This window comes from Chiloscyllium punctatum, chromosome 7 (genome assembly GCF_047496795.1).
Source record: "Chiloscyllium punctatum isolate Juve2018m chromosome 7, sChiPun1.3, whole genome shotgun sequence".
Lineage (NCBI taxonomy): Eukaryota > Metazoa > Chordata > Chondrichthyes > Orectolobiformes > Hemiscylliidae > Chiloscyllium > Chiloscyllium punctatum.
The window spans coordinates 103156437-103177264 of record NC_092745.1 but is presented as its reverse complement, the minus strand read 5'-3'; the positions used below and the strand labels follow the sequence as shown (position 1 = coordinate 103177264).

The following is a 20828-nucleotide window of genomic DNA, read 5'->3' as shown; positions in this document are numbered from 1 at the left end:
TATATTTCCATTCACAATATAGAGGATCGAGCACATAAAACTTAGGATGACACTTCAAAGCAGAACTGAAAGAGCATCACATTGCCAAAGGTTATTGTCTGCATAAGAACTGAAACCAAAGGTCATCTTTCCCTCTGAAGCAAGCATAAAAGATTGTGTGATACAATTTGATGTAAACTGCCCTGTTTTGCATTGCCTTGGCAAGCATTTCTCTCACAGAAACACCCAAAACAAGTAGTTCTGATCATCGATTCAGTCACTGTCTGTGGGACATTGCTGTGCTATTTTCTTTCCTACATTCTGAATATTTAATTAGTTTTAAAGCACTTCTGAGCACCTTTCCTGATCTCACGATGCTATGTACATACACATAGAGTCATAGAGATGTACAGCATGGAAACATCCTTTGGTCCAACCCGTCCATGCCGACCAGATATCCCAACCCAATCTAGTCCCACCTGCCAGCACCTGGCCCATATTCCTCCAAACCCTTCCTATTCAAATACCCATCCAAATGCCTCTTAAATGTTGGAATTGTACCAGCCTCCACCACATCCTCTGGCAACTCATTCCATACACGTACCACCCTCTGTGTGAAAAAGTTGCCTCTTAGGTCTCTTTTATATCTTTCCCCTCTCACCCTAAACCTATGTGCTCTAGCTCTGAACTCCATCTTGAACATTCTTACATTAAAACACAAATATTGGAGACACACGCTTGTGAAAGGGAGAGAAGACATAGGCAGCATTTTTGTGTAGATATTATCCCTTCATTGGAGGTGACCGTGCAGTTCCAGAAAAAGCACCAATTCTCCAGATGAGAATCCGATGACTTGTCAAAACATAAGAAAAGCTGCAGAAAAAACCGAAATAGCTACCTTTTTTCCTAATTTTATTTTCTTCAGTAAGTCTCAAAAAACAAGTTATTTTACTTCCCTGTTTTATTTATAGAATACCTGAAAAAGAAGAGAATGCAAAGGCTATAGGAGGACAAGTTAAACCTTGGTTGGTTATGTCAAAAACCTGGAATGGAGACCAAGTCAAATAGTTTGTAAACGTATGATCAGGATAGCAGTCTAATTTTTAATCCTTCTGCGCAGTAAGCTTTAGTCGTTCAGTAGCTGAACCTTGCTTACATATCTTACATTCCCAGATCAGGAAATGTTACCTAACTTACGAGAGAGAAAGGCAACGAAAGAAAAACGTAAGAGAAGAGATTTACATCATAAAATAAAAGCATGGATGCTGGAGATCTGATATAAAAATTGCACATACTGGAGGAACCCGAAATCATGGCTGAACTAGTTCTGAAACAATTATTAAGTTTTATATCCTGTCTTTAATCAAAGGTAAATTATGTTTTACACAGAAAGCCCCAAACTGAGTGGTACACACCTATACACCACGAGGGTCCATATCACTGCTATTAGCGAAACTCTGTACTTCTTGGGCACCAACAGGCATCCATGAATGAAGAAGGGAAAATGAGTTCCCATAATAACAGGAAATCCCTGAGTGAAGTACCAATGCCAAGGGTGGGAGCCGTAGAACGATCCCATGTTCTGAATCACGTTAAATTTGAGGAAATTCCATTGAACCATAACCCACTGAAAGGGTAAAAAGCAAAGACAGACAGGAAAAAAAAATACATTTGCAAATTATGATGTTATGGGGTTCTAAATGGAACAAGGTAACAACATGGATTTAACCAACAGGAAACATGAAAGACAAATATTTGAAGTAAATCTGCCCCAAAACATTTTTCTTCAAAATTGAGGTTCTGTGTGCAAGTTTATGAATCCAAAACAGTATCATTGATTTTAAAGGAGTACTGAGGATTCATTATCTTACATTGATAAGACAGTTAACATTCTGAAATTAAACAAACGAACATAACGGACAGGAAATTCTTCACCAAATGTTCTTATTAACTAGCAGTTAATTCAAGTGTTCGACTGGAAGAGATAAAAACTTTGTTGAAATATATGTCCCAAGACAGAATTTTTAAGAAAATTTAAGTTAAATTAAATCTATGAAACCAAAAAAAAACAGGCACGAGATCTGTTAAAAATAAGATACGCCAGTGCATAACAATGTGCTCCAAAAATAGGGAAGGTCAGGGATATAATCCCATGTTGGTCACACTACAATAGTTGTGCACACAGCTCAACAGCAGCTTTTAAAATATCAAAAATATAAAAAGGTATCCTACCTCACCATAAAATATTCGGTCAATTGTCAGAGAAATTCCAAGCGTTAAGCACCTGTAAATTAAAAACAAATTAAATAAATCTGCATTGGGAAGTTTCATCAAAATGAACCTGTCACACCAAAATGCCCTCAGGAGTAGGGTACGCATTTTCATCTGATTTCCCCACACAACTAATTTATGACTTTGACTGTGCCATCAGGATACAAGAAAGAGAACTGCTTAGAATTATACAAATGCACGATAAAGTTTGATAACAGTGTTACAACTGAAATGAGAGGAGTCTTTCTCTAGTCTGACTACTCCATGGATCACAGCATAAAATGAATTGTCCTTATGGGAATCGGGTAAAACAACCATCTGTTTCTTCACATTTGATTTGAAATATAAAGCTCTATCCATCAGGTTTCCTCAAGAAGTACAAATTTATTGCTTTACCTTGATACAAAACCAGTGAACACATTTAGTTTGTAATATTAAGATAGAAAATGTCTGACTGTCCAGATATTCCGTAACACACACAAATACATATGAGGGAAAGGAAAACAAAAATGAATTCCTCTCTGCAGTGATTTACTTTATTAAAAAAACACAAAAGTACTTTTGGCCAATGAGCCCTCAGTTTGAAATGTTGAGATCGTGATCAGTTTTGACATTTGAGCAAATATAGGTGGATGTGAATGAACACATTGCTGTTGATTTTGGGAACCCTCGCAGATACAATCATTCTCTCAGAGGTTTCTTACACGAGAAATTACTGCTTCAGATACTACACTAACTTACATAGACTCTATTTCAGAAAGATGATAGTGGAATCGGGAAGCTTCTCTCCAAATGCTGCAAACAACATTCAAAGCAGAAATTAGAGCCTGGTAGTCATAATCCTGGCTGGTGATCGCTAGTGTTCCCTCTAATTTTGCTTCCCTTGTTTGAATACCCAAGGGCTAGGTGCAACCGCAACCCCCAAAAGTAGAAGTCATGTTGTGGCACAATAATTGGTTTGCATGGGGCTTCCCAACTTAAACAGAATGTTGGTGATTTCCATTAGTCATGCAATTATCACAAGGTATATGACTACTAAGAAAGGCTTCATTAATAAAGTTCCAATATTGTTCATTGATTTATTTTAAAAAGAAGTCAATGTTTCTTTACACAAAGAATGCAAAGAAATAACCCATACCAACAATCTTCTCTGTTCTGTTGTCTGGATGGTTAGACAAGGTTGCTCTGTTTAAAGTAAAAAGTCTTTCAGGGATCAGGATAGTCCCTTATCTGGAGTTAAATGCATAACTGGCCCAGATTGTCTCAAAATGTAGTTGCGGCAGTCCATGTAGGTGATGGGAGCTGTAAACCTTAGCATTCTTATGCAATGAATGGTTTTAACAAATCCAAAATGAAATCCACATCCATTATTAGGGTTATCTGGAAGTCAAGTCCAAGGACGTTCAAGCAGAAGTTGAAGTTCTCAATATAGCATGAAAAAATATTTTAATTTGAGATATTGCTAGTGAATTACTTGTTGTTTCTACAAATGACACATTCCTGCCTAATCTCCCTCCACTTCACCAAAAGGTACCTTGCATTTCTGGGTTATACTCCAAATTCATTAAAGTCAGCCTAGGAGTGTGTTTTTGCTTAACTCGTCCCAGGATAGATGTGTTGTCCCAGTCGAAACGGTGGTTTTTTCGTTCATCCATGTGTAGGGCTACGAGGGAGAGAGGGTTGTGTCTTTTTGTGGCTAGCTGGTGTTCGTGTACCCTGGTGGCTAACTTTCTTCCCATTTGTCTTACGTAGTGTTTGTGGCAGTCCTTGCATGGAATTTTGTAGATGACTTTGGTTTTTGTCCAAGACATGCCAGAGAATTCCTAGAGGCCACAACGCCATAAACAAACACATAGATCTAGATACCATCTATCAACCCCTCAGAAAACGAACAGGAAATTACATCACCACAAACCCCAGGAACCCCATCCAGGAGAAAGATATAAATAGAAAGCAGGAGACAAACAGCTTCGCTTCACTTGGAGGTCGCCACTGATGATGTTACCTAGCCAGGTAATGAAACATCTGGATATCAAACCTACACCCTTCTTCTTTCCAATGAGAACAGACCTAAGTCTCTCCACCTTTCTCATAAGACCTTCCCTCCAGACCAGGCAACATCCTGGTAAATCTCCTCTGCACTTTTTCCAATGCTTCCATATCCTTCCTGTGATGGGGCAACCAGAACTGTACACCATATTCCAAGTGCAGCTGGACTAGCGTTTTGTACAGTTGCAACACGACATTATGGCTCTGAAACGCAATCCCTCTACCAATAAAACTTAACACATCGTATGCCTTCTTAACAGCAACCTGGGTGGCAACTTTCAGGGATTTATGCACATGGAGTCCAAGATCCCTCTGTACATCCACACTACCAAGAATCTTTCCATTGACCCAATATTCTGCCTTCCTGTTATTCTTCCCAAAGTGAATCACCTCCCATTTATCTGCACTGAACTCCATTTGCCACCTCTCAGCCCACTTCTGCAGTTTATTCAAGTCCCCCTGCAACATTCTTCCATGCTGTCCACTATTCCGTCGACATTAGTGTCATTTGCAACCTTACAAACCCATCCACATATGCCTGCATCAGTCATTTATAAAAATGACAAACAGCAGTAGTCCCAAAACAGAGCCTTGTGGCACACCTCGAGTAAGCGGGCTCCAGGCTACCATCAACCACCACTTGCTGCTTTCTTACAGAAAGCAAGTGTCTAACCCAAACTGCTAAATCACCCTCAATCCCATGCCTCTGCATTTTCTTCACAGCCTACCATGTGGAACCTTATCAAAGGCCTTACTGAGGTCCATGTACACCACGCCAACTGCCCTACTCTTAGCCACGTGCTTGGTCACCTTCTCAAAAAACGCAATGAGATCTGTGAGACACGACCTGCCCTTGACAAAACCATGTTGACTACCTGTAATCAAATTGTTGCTTGCTTGATGATTATAAATCCTCTCTTATAATCCTTTCCAAAGCTTTTCCGACAACAGGCGTAAGGATCATTGGTCTTTAATCAGCTGGGTCATCTCTACTGCCCTTCTTGAACAGGTCACAACATTTGCAATCCTCCTGTCCTCTGGTACGAAACTTGTAGACAATGACAATGCAAAGATCAAAGCTAAAGGCTCCAACATCTCCTCCCTAGCTTCCCAGAGAATCCTCGGATAAATCCCATATGGCCCAGGAGACTTGTCTACTTTCACTCCTTCTAGAATTGATAACACCTCTTCCCTACTAACTCGATCCTTTCTAGTCTAATATCTCATTCTTCTCCTCTACAATATTCTCCTTTTCTTGAGTGAAAACCGATGAGAAACATTCGTTTAGCGCCTCTCCAATCTTCATAGAGTCTAAACACAACTGCTTACTTCTGTCTTTGACTGGCCCTATTCCTACCCAAGTCATCCTTTTATTCTCCATATACCTACAAAAAGCTTTAGGGCTCTCCTTTATTCTACCTGCTAAAGACTGCTGATGTTCTCTCTTTGTTCTTCTTAACTCACTTTAAATCCTTCCTAGCTAATCTGTAACTCTCTAACGCCTCATCTGAACCCATCTCGTCTCATTTTCAAATAACCCTCTTTTTTCCACTTAACAAGAGTTGCAATTTCTGTAGTAAATCACAGTTCTTTACCTTATCACTTCCTCCCTGCCTGACAGGGACATAACTATCAAGGACATGCAATATCTGTTCCTTACACCAGCTCCACATTTCGATTGTCCCCATCCCCTGCATTTTGCTACCCCATTCTATGCATCCTAAGTCTTGCCTAATCGCATTGTAATTGCCCTTCCCCCATCAAAAGTACATGCCACAGGCAAGAGTTGGTACCTTTCCATTGCTAAACTAAATGTAACTGAATCATGGTCACTCTCCCCAAAGTGCTCACCTACCACTAAATTAAACACCTGGTCTGGTTCATTACAAAGCACCAGATCCAGTGTGGCCTCCCCTCGCCAGCCCTTTGACATACTGTGTCAGGAAACCCTCCTGCACACATTGGACAAAAACTGATCCATCTGACATTCTAGAGTTATAGCATTTCTAGTCAATGTTGGAGAAGTTGAAGTCCCTCATAATAACCACCTTTCACTCCTACCCAGAATTGTATTGTCAATCCTCTCATCCACATCCATAGAACTCTGCAAAGGCCTTTAAAAAAAGACTTCCAGCAGTGTGACCTCTCCTCTCCGGTTTCTAACCTCAGCCCATACTAGCTCAGTAGGCAAGTCCTTGTCAAAAGTTCTTTCAGCCACCATTATACTGTCCTTGACTAACAAGGCCACACCTCCCCCTCTTTTACCGCCTTCCCTGTTCTTAATGAAAGATCTAAATCCTGGAACCAGCAACATCCATTCCTCATCCTGATCTATCCATGTCTCCGAAATGGCCACAACATCAAATTTCCAAGAACCTATCCATGCTGCAAGCTCAACTATCTTATTTTGGATACTTCTGGCATTGAAGTAGACACACTTCAAACCAGCTTGCTGTCTGCCAGCACATTCCTATGATCGTGAAATCCTGTCCATGCCCTCCCTACTCTCATCCTCCTCTGCACTGGAACTACACCTCAGGTTCCCATCACCCTGTTGAGCTAGTTTAAACCCACCCGGACAGTACCAGGACATTTCCCACCCAGGAGATTCATACCCCTCTGGTTCAAATGAACACCTGTTTGTAGAGGTCCCACCTTCCCCAGAATGAGCCCCAATTATCCAAGTACCTGAAACCCTCCTTCCTGTACCATCCTTGCAGCCACATTTTCAGCTGATATCTCTATACCTTGCCTCGCTATCACGTGGCACAAATAACACCACTTTGTTCTAGCCCTCAGCTTCCACCCTAGCTCCCTGAAATCCTGCCTTCCATCCCGAACCCTCTTTCTACCTATGTCATTGGTACCTACATGGACCACAACTCAGGGCTGGTCGCCTTCGCCCTTCAGGACACAATCCAAGACATCATGGACTCTGGCACCTGGGAGGCAACACACCGTGAGTCTCATTCGTTCCCAACAAATCTTCTGAGCCTCTAACTATTGAGTCCCCAATGACTAACACTCTCCTCCTTTACCTCCTGCCCTTCTGTGCAACAGGGACAGACTCTGTGCCAGAGACCTGCAGCCCACTGCATGTCCCTGGCAAGTCGTGCCCCCCCCCCCCCCCCCCCAACAGTATCCAAAACAGTATACTTGTTTTTCAGGGGATTTTCCTGCTCCTCAGATGCTGCCTGAACTTCTGTGCTTTTCCAGCACCACTCTAATCTAGTTTCAGGGGAACGACCACAAAGGATCCCTGCACTGACCGCTCTTTCTCTCTTCCTCCAGCGTTCTTCGTGGCTAGGAGTAACTGCTTCCCTGTCACTCTCATCTATCACAGCCTCTGCCTCCCGAATGATCCAAATTTCATCCAGCTCCTGCTCCAATTCCCTAACTTGTAGGAGGGAGAGTTGGGTGCAGTTCCTGCAGATGTACTTAGATGGGACACTAATGGCGTTCCTCATCTCAAACATCGTGCAGGAGGAACATTCCTCTCCCTGCACTGCCATCCCGCTAGTCCACTTTGCAGAATGTAAAAAAATAAGAAATTGTATTGCTTTACCATTAATCTTTACCAAGGTCACAGCCACACCGCTTCCAAATTGAAATTTTACAACTAATAACTTCGTGAATACTTTTGATCCTTTGTGTCCCAGAATAATCACAGATCTGGCATAAAATGCATTTAGTTCCCAATTGTAAAGTGAATTCAACAGCAAAAAACTTAAAATTGGCTCTGAAGCTAGTTTGTCTCAAGTTGTACGTGTCTCAACAGCTATCGAGTAAACTCCCCCCCCCCCCCCCCAGTTCATGTACATACCCAACCGGTAGACATTTGTACAAAAACAGATCCAGTTTCTTCAGTTCCTGCCAGAAATGAAAAAATAGCAGCGGCAGCCAAAGGATGACAGCAGTAGGACGCACAATGATCGCAAAAGCAATCAGAGCCAGATACTTTGAACTGCAAAGCAAAAAACAAAAACAGAAAATGAGTTCTTGTGACAACTACCTTCAAACATTACCACTAAATGAAACGGCACTTCTATAAACACACCCTTTTCCGCCATCTTCCTTATTAAAAATGATAATTTCTCTATAGCAGGTTTTGCAGTGAGATCATTCGTTCATTGAAATTTCTACTTTCACATTCTCTTCCCACATCTTTCATAATTTCCCACAGCCATCCCTGTCACTTTCCCTGGGAGAAATGACCGGCTACATTAAAATATCTCCTTCTGTCTCTCTGCTGCTTCTCCTCTACTCACTCGTCAGCTCTCATCAATATGAATTATGCAAAGATGTCAGTATTATATACAGAATCATCTACTGCATAACAGGTACTGTAATATGACAACCTTTTAACAGTAAGCAACTAAAACATTCTACAAAAGACAGAAGGCATTGGTCTTCAAGTGAGGGAAAAATCAAAGGTGAACAAGTTTCATTAAATGAAACATCTGACCTCTATCACAGGTGAGCAATAATTCAAGCAAATTTTAAAGAGGAGTTTAAAAAATATTTTTCAAGGGACTTCTATATTTTTTCCAAGACTTTTTGCGGGGGATTTAGGATGGGGGAAAAAAAAAGTCATTGTTAACCTTGTCAGGAGATTAAAAAAAAGAACTGAACTCCATGGTCCCCAACCTTTTACTGGTAGGAACTATGATGCCAGGGAAAGGGAACCTTCATGAAGAGGCTGAATTCAAGTCCTTACCCAGGTTTTCATGTGGACTTTTACTTAGTTCACAAAATGTAATTACTTCATGTTGCCTGCAGAAAAAAAGTAGAAAAAGCTGCAGGTAGGGCTGGCTGAGGTGGAGGTCCAGTCCTTAAACCCAAACAGAAGTCAAATATCAGGTTGCAAACAATGGAAGGAGGATTTAGATGGATTGGGGACAAAGTTTGGGGTGGGACTGCAAATAATTTAATTGGACAATTTATCAACATGAGAGGAGTCATGTGAGGTAGAGCTGCAGATCATTAGCGTACACATGAATATTTTGGCTGTGCTTTCAAGTGATGTAACCAAGTAGTTGTAGTTGAGAAATATGAGGCCAAGGAATTATTCTTTGTGAACTATTACCTTTGATGTCCTCAAACAGATGACATTGCAATTGATATCGGGACACAGTTGGACAGGCAAAACTGGATCAGGTGAGAGCAACCCCACTCAGCTGGGCAACACATGAGAGACATTGAAGAATAACGGTGTGATCAACCATGTCAAAACCAACAAACAGATCATGAAGGATGAAGACCGATCATTTGTCATCATCACAGTCACAACTCAGGCATATCCTGTGTAAATGGTATGGACAGCAAGAAACGGAAGAAAAAAAAATATGCATGGGAATGTATTTACCAAGGCCTGCACTGAGTTTTTAATGGCTTTAAACTCTAAATATTCAGCAAATACTATGGTTTTGAACCTTTTTCACCTCCTATCTATAAATTTGGGAGAAGGTTAACAAACACTTTCAGCATTACACCATTTCAAAGTGGATTTTGTCAATCTTTTTTTGAAGAATTCTCATAGAAGCCTCAGTTAAACATATCACATAATGAAGCATTCAATTTGTTTTGGCAAATAGCACAGAATACTCTTCTTAACTAAGTATTCTCACATAGGGAGAGAAACCTACTGTATTCATAATGTAGGACTTCACAGACCTACCCAAAAAATATCAATGGCTATATCTTCTCTCAATCTTTTGTATTTCCTATATATACACAGGTATCCAAAAGGTTCATCCACGCTGACTAGCTTCCAAAACAGAAATTGCTAGTTGAAGCAAGCTCATTAAGACAATGATAATCAGCATTAATCAACATTTGTGTTATCCCTCTAAAGCTTTTCCTTCAAATCTTCTATGATTTTTCATTTTCTCTCAAGCACAAAAAGATGCCTGTGAAGATATGGCTTACAGGGCGAAAGTACGGACTGCGGATGCTGGAGATCAGACTCGAGAGTGTGGTGCTGGAAAAGCACAGCAAGTCAGGCAGTATCCAAGGAGCAGGAAAATCAACATTTCTGGCATAAGCCCTTCATCAAGAATCAGGATACAGATTACAGGTGATATTTAATAGCAATGCACTATAGCACTCTAAAAATGGGGTTAATTCACTTGTCATAGCAGCAGTACAGATTTTACTCTATTCTGCATAGGGAGTGAGAACAAAGTTCGGTACATGAAAACACTGCTAACTTATGCAATAGCATTTTTAAAAAAATGCTTAGAATATGCAAATATTTTCCTAACCTGTTCCCAGTCTTTGTACCCTGAAAAGGGTAGTAATAAAGTGTAAAGATGGTTAAAACCGCTTCCATACTATTTGTAATTGTCCGGGTGCTGCAATACCAGGTAAACCAAGAACATACCTGTGAAAAGTACTGGAAGATTTGTTTTTGTTAAGTACAGTATCAAAACTTTGAATTTAAGACTAAGTCTACATTTTAAGAAATGTTCTAAATACACAAAAAATCAAGGTAGCAAATGATACAAGGAAAGGAGTACTCTTATACAGTGAGCCACAAAAGTCAAGATGTTATTTGATGTTAATACATTTTATCCATCTTCCATTTTCATAATCCATTACAACCATGCAATTTGTAATAGCCTTTAGGCTGTGGATTACAGAACTTTCTAGATATCTAGATTGCAAACTCCTTGTACAAAATTGGAGTTTTCTCCCTCTAAAATGGAGCCTTTAAGTTTTTACTTACAAATTAAAGTACAAAGGCAGATGTAAAATCAGGGTGGGCTGACATTGTGGACCTGGAATTGAGGATCATATTTTGAAGCACTGTAGATTTGGAGACAGTAGATAATAACATAGCAAAGCAAATGTCTTCAAGGAATGTGTTTACTTTTAATACTTAGAAATTATGAGCTTTTATCCAATTGCTTTAACTTGCATTCCCCTTCTCAATATTACACATTCTTGTCTAAGATTTACATTGGTAATACCTTAAGTCAAAATCAACTTCACTCTCAGAAGTTCACTACTACTGCAAAAATGTATTAATGTGCTGAATGCTACTTTCTCATACCTTCAGAGCTCGTCACATAAAAATTCTTTCACTTGTAGTCTAATCTTAAAGTCCAGAAATTCTTAAGGCAGAGTCAAAATGCGTTGGAAGAAGTTTTATCTTGCAGTGTAAAAGCAAGTAAATATGAAAGGACTCAAAAACTCTACTTACCACCCATTTGGCAATTTCTGTGCTCTCGTTCTTCTTCATGATAGAATACAGTTTTACATCTGCCAGTGCTGCAAGAAGGGACTGGACTAATCGAGGAACCCAGATCTGCAAAACCAATTATGGCAGGATCGCTGGTCACTACAGATTTTATGTTGGATGGTAGATTGCCAATGTAAATAAATCATTGTTTATTTAGTACCATCCTGTCTCAATGGAGAAAAAAATTGTTCTTGCCCTCAATAAAAGTTATTGCTAGCAAAAGCACAAATGTATGCAAAATTTACATTTTACAAAAAGTTGTGTAATCAGCATGTTTTCTACAAAATCTAAATTGATTCAATCTGCAGAAGCTTGCAGAATACAATGTAAAGGTATGAATGAATGAGTCTGGCTAGAGGGCTACATATAGGACTGAAATAAAAGAATTCATTGCAGCCTATATGCATGTGATTTCAGTTGCATAAGCCCTACTGCATACCACAAAGACAGGCTGGTACAAGAACAGAAACACTGATCAATGCAAAACATTAAAAATAGTTAAGTCAAATTAACTCAGTTATTTCCTGTACCACTTATAACTTCTTTACTCTCGCCTCATTCCCATTACCAGTAGAATAAGTATGCACACCTCTCAAAAGTGAAGAACTATATCCTCACACAAAGATATTAATTTTTAAATTCCTTGTAAATATGGAAAAGGTTTGACAAAATGTGTGTCGTTTTGTTTTAAATAAATAATGTTCATGTTTTGCATTGCCAAGTGACTATTTAAAATTGATTTAAGTTGTTTGATGAAATAATGAAGAGTTGATGACAGTAGTGCAGTTGAAGTTAAGTATGAACTTTGTATAAAGACAATGGTAGCACATTGGCAGAAGTGTAAACAGAAAGCAGACAGTAATGGTAAACAGTTGTCTTTTTGCAGATGACATCATATTAGAGATGAAATGAATGTGAAGAGGTTGGGAAGAGACTTTAGGAAGATAAACAATCTGAAGAAAAAGGCATTCACATGGCAGAGTAATGTGTTGCATTATATTTTAGGAGGATGAATGAGGACAAGTAAAATAAAACTGAATGGTATAGTTTTAAAGAGAACATGTGTATGTAAATTGTTGAAGTTGGCAGGACAAGTTGAAAATGCTATTAAAAATGCATTAGAACATAAACGAGTGGCCGCCGCCATTTGGTCCCTTGAGCCTACATTGCCAGGAGTAGACCTCAGACAGTGTAGGAGAACCTACAGCAAATGAACTGCAGCAGTTCCAGTAGACCACATATCATCACATTTGTGAGGACAGTTAGGGGTGATCAACAAACGCTAGCTGTGCCAGCGACACTCCAATTCCACGAGAGTCAAAAGCAAGGCCTCAGCTGGAATAATGTGTTCAAATCTGGGCACACTTTAGGAATGTTTGTAGCTCAGGTTGAGGTTTACGTTTAGGGTGTAACTTTGTTCGCTGAGCTGTAGGTTTGATATCCAGACGTTTCATTGTCTGGCTAGGTAACATCATCAGTGGCGACCTCCAAGTGAAGCGAAGCTGTTGTCTCCTGCTTTCTATTTACATGTTTGTCCTGGATGGGGTTCTTGGTGATGTCATTTCCTGTTCGTTTTCTGAGGGGTTGATAGATGGTATCTAGATCTATGTGTTTGTTTGTGGCGTTGTGGTTGGAGTGCCAGGCCTCTAGGAATTCTCTGGCATGTCTTTGCTTAGCCTGTCCCAGGATAGATGTGTTGTCGCAGTCGAATTGGTGTTTTTTTTCATCCATGTGTAGGGCTATGAGGGAGACACATCATGTCTTTTTGTGGCTAGCTGGTGTGCGTGTATCCTGGTGGCTAACTTTCTTCCTGTCTGCCACAAACATTACGTAGGACAAACTTTTTTTTATTAGTGCCTAAGGCAGTGCTTTTGCAGCAATGTGATAGGATATATAGGCTATGGCCACAAAAAGACACAACCCTCTCTCCCTCGTAGCCCTACACCCGGAGGCAAAAAACCCACCATTTTGACTGGGACGACACATCTATCCTGGGACAGGCTAAGCAAAGACATGCCAGAGAATTCCTAGAGGCCTGGCACTCCAACCACAACGCCATAAACAAACACATAGATCTAGATACCATCTATCAACCCCTCAGAAAACGAACAGGAAATGACATCACCACAAGTCCCAGGAACCCCATCCAGGACAAACATATAAATAGAAAGCAGGAGACAATAGCTTCGCTTCACTTGGAGGTCGCCACTGATGATGTTGCCAAGCCAGGTAATGAAACGTCTGGATAACAAACCTACAGCTCAGCGAGCAAAGCTACACCCTACACTTTAGGAAATATTTTAGGCTTTGTGAGGGTGCAGAAGAAATTTATTAGCATGGTATCAAGATGAAGCTCTTCAATTATGTGGAGACACATGAGAAACTGTGGATAATCTGCTTCTAGCACAGATGGTTAAAAAGGGATTTGACAAGTAACCAAAATTATAATCATTTCTGATAAAGAGTAAAAGAAAATCCTTTGTAATGCCAAAAAGGGTAAGTAAATAAAGGACACAGATTTAAGATGATTGACAAAAGAGAGGTAGCTGTGTTTCTCCATACAGTTAATTCCTATAATCTGAAATGTAATAATTGAAGACAGATTCAATAATATTTTTTAAAAATCAAAGCAAATAAAGAGAAAAACTATAAGAGAAAAGGTGAGTCAGTCTAATTGAATAATTCTGAGGACTGCGAGAAGCAGAGATTTCCTCACCCAGAAGCCGAATGGAATTCTCTACCGTGGCAGTTAAGGCAAAAACACTGAATATTTTCAAAGGGGAGACAGATATCGTATTTAGGGCTAAAGGGATCACACGGTTGAGGAGAAAGTGGGAACAAGATACTGAATTGATGATCAGCCATGATCATATTAAATGGCCAAACAGGCCTATTCCCACTTCTATTTCCTATGTTTCTACGTCCTATCAAACAGCAGCATGGGGTCAATGGGATAAATGGCTTCCTTTGGTGCCACATCATTCTATGCTTTTCTGATACCAAAGGACTGACACGAGTCTGAATTTCCCAAAAAACAAAAATGAGCCAATAACTTCCCTGGTATTTCAAGAACCGAAATTTCGAACAGACAAGATTGATTAGTAACAAACAATTACTCTTTTAAGCCTTACCAACAGTTGAACAGTATCCTTCTTGAAGATTTGCAACAATTTATAAAAGCTTGCAAAGAACAATGGATATGCATAGCCTCGAAGTCTCTCTTTCCATTCCCAGGTTAAATAACCGTATTTGAGAACGTTAAGGTTTAGTATTACATATTTATTTTACAAATAGATAAACCATTCTTCTGATTTAACTAATCAATTCATTGTGGGCCACGTGGCACCACACTGTGCGCTCTGATTGGGCATGATCCATTTTTTTATTAGTGCCTAAGGCAGTGCTTTTGCAGCAATGTGATAGGGTATATAGGCTATGGCTGGTCTCTCTATTCCACTCAAAGCGTATTTGATCTTTCATTCACAGTTGCAAAACCCAAAATTTTACGCTACTTGGCTCTCTCTATGTTCAACTTGGCAAGGCTCTGCTTTTCCTCACTGGTAGATTCCCAAAGGTTTGATGAAAATGAAGACATTGAACAATGTAACACATCTTTAGTCAAAAGAAGAAAACAACAGGATTTCTTCCATTCATAAGGTCATACCAAACATCAGGTAATAACTATATTAGTGCGCAATAGCATTATTCAGTACACATTTTAAACTCATTGTATCCTTATTTTTAGTATCAAATTTTAATTATAGTTAAATAGCAAAGCTTATAAAAATTTGTGAAGGAGAGGTATCAGAAATGGCTTCGATTAATAATTGGGGCTGGAGTTTCAAAATCGCAATTATTCTGGAGGAGATCTTGACTTTAGATGTTTTAAATCCTAACCACCCCCAGAGGTGACCGGCCCAACTCAATCACGCTCTCACCCATTGACCAGAGAGCGAAACCCGGCACGTCAGGGCCTTTTATAGCAAAACAGATCTGCTGAGTTAGGAGATTTCCCAATAGGAGTTACCCACATGATCAATAGCAAACATCCAGCCACAACAGTTATACAACCTAAGGAATTATGAAACAGAAGACTGAAGATTATTGAACCACTACTGATGGAAGAATAGAATTACAACATTTCAAGTTACCATGACAGATACCATTATATAAACTTGCATTTGGAAATTTGTAATGGAAGCGTACAGTCATAAGTAAAACCTGATACACAAATCCTATCAATTTTCTGATGCAAACACACAGCACCTCAGTCAGAGACGTACAGCACAGAAACAGACCCTTCGGTCCAACTTGTTTATGCTGACTAGATATCCTAAATTAATCTAGCCCTATCTGCCAGCACTTGACCCATATCCCTCTAAACCCTTCCTATTCATATACCCATCCAGATATTGTTTCAATGTTGTAACTGTACCAGCTTCCATCACTTCCTCTGGCATATACATGCACCACCCTCTGCGTGAAAAAGTTGCCCCTTTGGTCCCTTTTAAATTTTTCCCCTCTCACCCGAAATCTATCCCCTCTAGTTTTGAACTCCCACATCCCAGGGAAAAGACTTTGCCTATTTATTCTATTCATGCCAGTCATGATTTTATAAACCTCTAATGTCACCCCTCAGCCTCTGACACTCCAGTGAAAACAGTCCCAGCCTATTCAGTCTCGCCCTCTTGCTCAAATCCTCCAACCCTGTAAGTTCCTTGTAAGTCTTTTCTTAACCCTTTCAAGTTTCACAACTAGAATTATACACAATATTCCAAAAGTGGCCAAACAAATGTCCTGTACAACCTCAACATGGCCTCTCAACTCCTATATATAATGCTATGACCAATAAAGGAAAGCATACCAAATGCCTTCTTCACTATCCTATCGACCAGCGACTCCATTTTCAAGGAACTATGAACCTGTACTCCAAGGTCTCTCTGTTCAGCAACACACCCCAGGACCATACATTCAATGGTAAGTCCAGAGCTGAAAAATGTGTTGCTGGAAAAGCGCAGCAGGTCAGGCAGCATCCAAGGAGCAGGTGAATCGACGTTTCGGGCATAAGCCCTTCTTCAGGAATGAGGAAGGTGTGCCAAGCAGGCTAAGATAAAAGGTAGGGAGGAGGGACTTGGGGGCGGGGCACTGGGAATGCAATAGGTGGAAGGAGGTTAAGATGAGGGTGATAGGCCGGAGAGACGGTGGGGGCGGAGAGGTCGGGAAGAAGATTGCAGGTCAAGAAGGCAGTGCTGAGTCCAAGGGTTGGGACTGAAATGGGGGGGGGGGGGGAGGAGGCGGAGGGGAGGGGAAATGAGGAAGCTGGAGAAATCCAATTCATCCCTTGTGGTTGGAGGGTTCCTAGGCGGAAGATGAGGCGCTCTTCCTCCAGCCGTCATGTGGTCAGGATCTAACGATGGAGGAGGCCAAGGACCTGCATGTCCTTGGTGGAGTGGGAGGGGGAGTTAAAGTGTTCAGCCACGGGGCGGTTGGGTTGGTTGGTGCGGGTGTCCTAGAGGTGTTCTCTGAAACGTTCCGCAAGTAGGCAGCCTGTCTCCCCAATGTAGAGGAGGCCACACCGGGTGCAGCGGATGCAATAAATGATGTGCGTGGAGGTGCAGGTGAATTTGTGATGGATATGGAAGGATTCCTTGGGGCCTTGGAGGGAAGCGAGGGGGGAGGTGTAGGCGCAAGTTTTGCATTTCTTGCGGTTGCAGGGGAAGGTGCCGGGAGTGGAGGTTGGGTTGGTGGGGGGTGTGGACCTGACGAGGGAATCGCAGAGGGAGTGGCCTTTCCAGAACGCTGATAGGGGAGGGAAGGGAAATATATCCCTGGTGGTGGGGTCCGTTTGGAGGTGGCGGAAATGACGATACAATGTACCTGGAGGTTGGTGGGGTGGTAGGTGAGGACCAGTGGGGTTCTGTCCCCCAGACACATCGTATCATCCTTCGTCACTTCCGACACCTCCAAACAGATGCGGCGGGGCTCAAGGGCGGAGGAGCGGGAAGTGGAGGAGATGCGGTGGAGGGCATCGTCCAGCACGTATGGGGGGGAAATTGCGGTCTTTGAAGAAGGCCATCTGGGTTGTACGGTATTGGAACTGGTCCTCCTGGGAGCAGATGCGGCGGAGACGAAGGAATTGGGAATATGGGATGGCATTTTTACAGGGGGCAGGGTGGGAGGAGGTGTAGTCTAGGTAGATGTGGGAGTCGGTCGGTTTATAGTAAATGTCCGTGTTGATTCGGTTGCCCGAGATAGAAATGGAAAGGTCTAGGAAGGGGAGTGTCCAGGTGAATTTGAGGTCGGGGTGGAAGGTGTTGGTAAAGTGGATGAACTGTTCAACCTCCTCGTGGGAGCACGATCGGGGTGGAAGGTGTTGGCAAAGTGGATGAACTGCTCTTTCCAATCCTCCCACTTCCTCCAATCCAAAGGAGTAGCCATGGGCACCCGCATGGGCCCCAGCTATACCTGCCTCTTCGTAGGATATGTGGAACAGTCCATCTTCCGCAGCTACACTGGCACCACCCCTCACCTTTTCCTCCGCTACATCGATGACTGTCGGCATTGCCTCGTGCTCCCACGAGGAAGTTGAACAGTTCATCCACTTTACCAACACCTTCCACCCCGACCTCAAATTCACCTGGACCGTCTCAGACTCCTCCCTCCCCTTCCTAGACCTTTCCATTTCTATCTCGGGCGAACGAATCAACAGGCCGCCTACTTGCGGAACGTTTCAGAGAACACCTCTGGGACACCCGGACCAACCAACCCAACTACCCCGTGGCTCAACACTTCAACTCCCCCTCCCACTCCACCAAGGACATGCAGGTCCTTGGACTCCTCCATCGCCAGACCATAGCAACATGACGGCTGGAGGAAGAGCACCTCATCTTCCGCCTGGGAACCCTCCAACCACAAGGGATGAACTCAGATTTCTCCAGTTTCCTCATTTCCCCTCCCCCCATCTTGTCTCAGTCCCAACCCTCGAACTCAGCACCGCCTTCCTAACCTGCAATCTTCTTCCTGACCTCTCCGCCCCCACCCCCACTCCGGCCTATCACCCTCACCTTGACCTCCTTCCACCTATCGCATTTCCAACGTCCCTCTCCCAAGTCCCTCCTCCCTACCTTTCATCTTAGCCTACTGGACACAGTATCCTCATTCCTGAAGAAGGGCTCATGCCCGAAACGTCGATTCTCCTGCTCCTTGGATGCTGCCTGACCTGCTGCGCTTTTCCAACAACACATTTTCAGCAGTATTCCAGAGAACCAGGTTAATGCTTTGGCAACATGGTCCTATAATGGCAGCCAGTCGCTGTTACAAAACGTTATACGAGATTTACAATCTCCACAAAGGTACATACACATGCAAGCTCCAAAAGCATGACCTAAAAGATAGTATTTTCTCAAAGAGTATACATAATCTGAAAACCAAAGGATATTTGAAGACCATGTTGTGTGCGACTTCTAGTGACTGCCAATATTCATCAGGAACGAAACTCGTTTGGACCAGAAAGCAGTTCACTATCCTTAAAACGATACTGAACATAGTTAAATAGGAGTCCGGACCGAATAATCCTAAACTTAACAAAACAAAAATGATAATTACAAAACCATTGAAGCAGCAGCAGCAAAAGATTTTGGTGGCTTCAAATATCACTTGTACTTTTTTTGAAATGTCACATTAAACACATTTTATTGATTAAATGTTACAGATTAAGAAAAAGAATCTTATATTATACTTGTATAAAAATAACAGAACATTTCTGCACACAGGTGATTGGTGATAGGTCCATTTTCCCAAGTGCATCAAAAGAGAGGACAATGACTTGGAGCTCTGTTTTCGAGTGAGCGCTATTATGGAGGTTGGTACACTGTAGTTTTGAATTGAAGGCAGTGTAGGTTGAATGGTTTCCCCATCTGCTCTGTAGATCATTTCCATATCTGTGGGCAATTTGCTGAAAGAGATCAATGATGAAATCTTGGAAAAAGTGCACCCAGTTTACAAATCTTTAGAAACTCCCCTCAATGAAAGCAGAACATAAATGGCAAAATTCATTATCTTTTCCAGTGTACTAGCTCAGCCTTTGGCCAACTGAAGAGAGCATTTGAGGATCAGGGTCTCAAAACCAAGACTAATGTCATTGTTTAATGGACAGCCGTGGGTCTTATATCCTTTAGATACTTGGACAATCTGTAGTGGTTACCTCAAAACAGCAGGTAAGTACCACCTATAACACCAGTGCAAGATTTCCCAAATATAACGCCAGGAAAAGCTGCACAACAGTCACATCCTCCCCCCAAGCAGTGTTGCGAATCATTTAGAATGAGCTATGGTGGGTGAGACATCTGGTCCTATGCCTGCCAACAGACTAAAGAAGCAACTACTCTATTTAGAAATCAATTGCAGGGGTTGCCCCAGAGAAAAGTAGAAATGTTTTAGGAAGTCTTCAAAGCATCACTGACCAGGCTGTGCTTCCCTGCCAACTTATTGCAGTCTCTGGCTTATGACCAAACAAGCATAGAGATAGCTCATCTGGGAGGGCACTGAACACCGAGAGATTTCATCACGATTGTGCAGACATAAAACTGAAGTGTCAAAGGGAGCACAGAAACCTGAGAGCAACCTCTCTACCAAACCCTTCAAGCAGCATCTGTGGCAGAGCCTCCAGATCTCAATTTTTGCTACCTCAGAATCTGCTGGACCACGATGGAAGCAAGCAAGTCAAACCCGACCCTGAGGGACTGAGACAAACAGAGACTCTCCAAAATAGCTTTCCTGTTGAATATAGATGCTTTCTTTGGAACAGAGGAGATTGACAGAAGAATTAATTGAAGTACATAAAATTGATAGACCTAGATAGAGTGAATACAAAGGATCTATTTCATAGCATAGTGAGCAATAAACAGGGGCCATAAAATTGAAATAATTGGTGGAAGAATTAGAGAGAAGTTGTCAGACATCTGTAACTTAGGGCCTTTGAAACAGTGGGGATGCAGAAACTGTAAAATGAGGTGCCAGCAATACAAAGAGCAATGCTACCACCATATAAAAATATCCTTGTACACAGTAACAAAATGAGCAAAGAGGGCACATAGTATAGGACAAACCTCCATCACATTTTATTAACTTAATTACAAATATCCAACTCTTCCTTGATGACATGCCTGCCTGGTTGATTCTCTGCATAAGTACAGAATTTTCTTTTTTCTTCATCAAGAGGCTGCATTGTCACTTCCTCCTCCCATGATCCCAACTGCTTCCATCTCACTGAGGTGGGTTCAGGCCA

The 20828-nt window shown here is 41.7% G+C and overlaps 1 protein-coding gene across 3 annotated transcripts in view; it reads right to left on the bottom strand.

Moving 5' to 3' along the window:
• The window catches only part of pigb (phosphatidylinositol glycan anchor biosynthesis, class B), a 35352-nt gene that overhangs the window by 12045 nt on the left and 2479 nt on the right, over positions 1 to 20828 (bottom strand). The window contains exons 2-8 of one of the 3 annotated variants that reach the window (XM_072574472.1): positions 18985 to 19116; positions 14674 to 14795; positions 11504 to 11608; positions 10563 to 10693; positions 8123 to 8263; positions 2212 to 2263; positions 1395 to 1606 (exon numbers count right to left, since the gene is read on the bottom strand). In XM_072574472.1, the coding sequence (XP_072430573.1) occupies positions 1395 to 1606; positions 2212 to 2263; positions 8123 to 8263; positions 10563 to 10693; positions 11504 to 11608; positions 14674 to 14795; positions 18985 to 19116 (895 nt within the window). Of the gene's footprint in view, positions 1 to 1394; positions 1607 to 2211; positions 2264 to 8122; positions 8264 to 10562; positions 10694 to 11503; positions 11609 to 14673; positions 14796 to 18984; positions 19122 to 20828 lie in introns of all 3 variants that reach the window. The other 2 variants (XM_072574473.1, XM_072574474.1) reach the window with 2 other exon arrangements.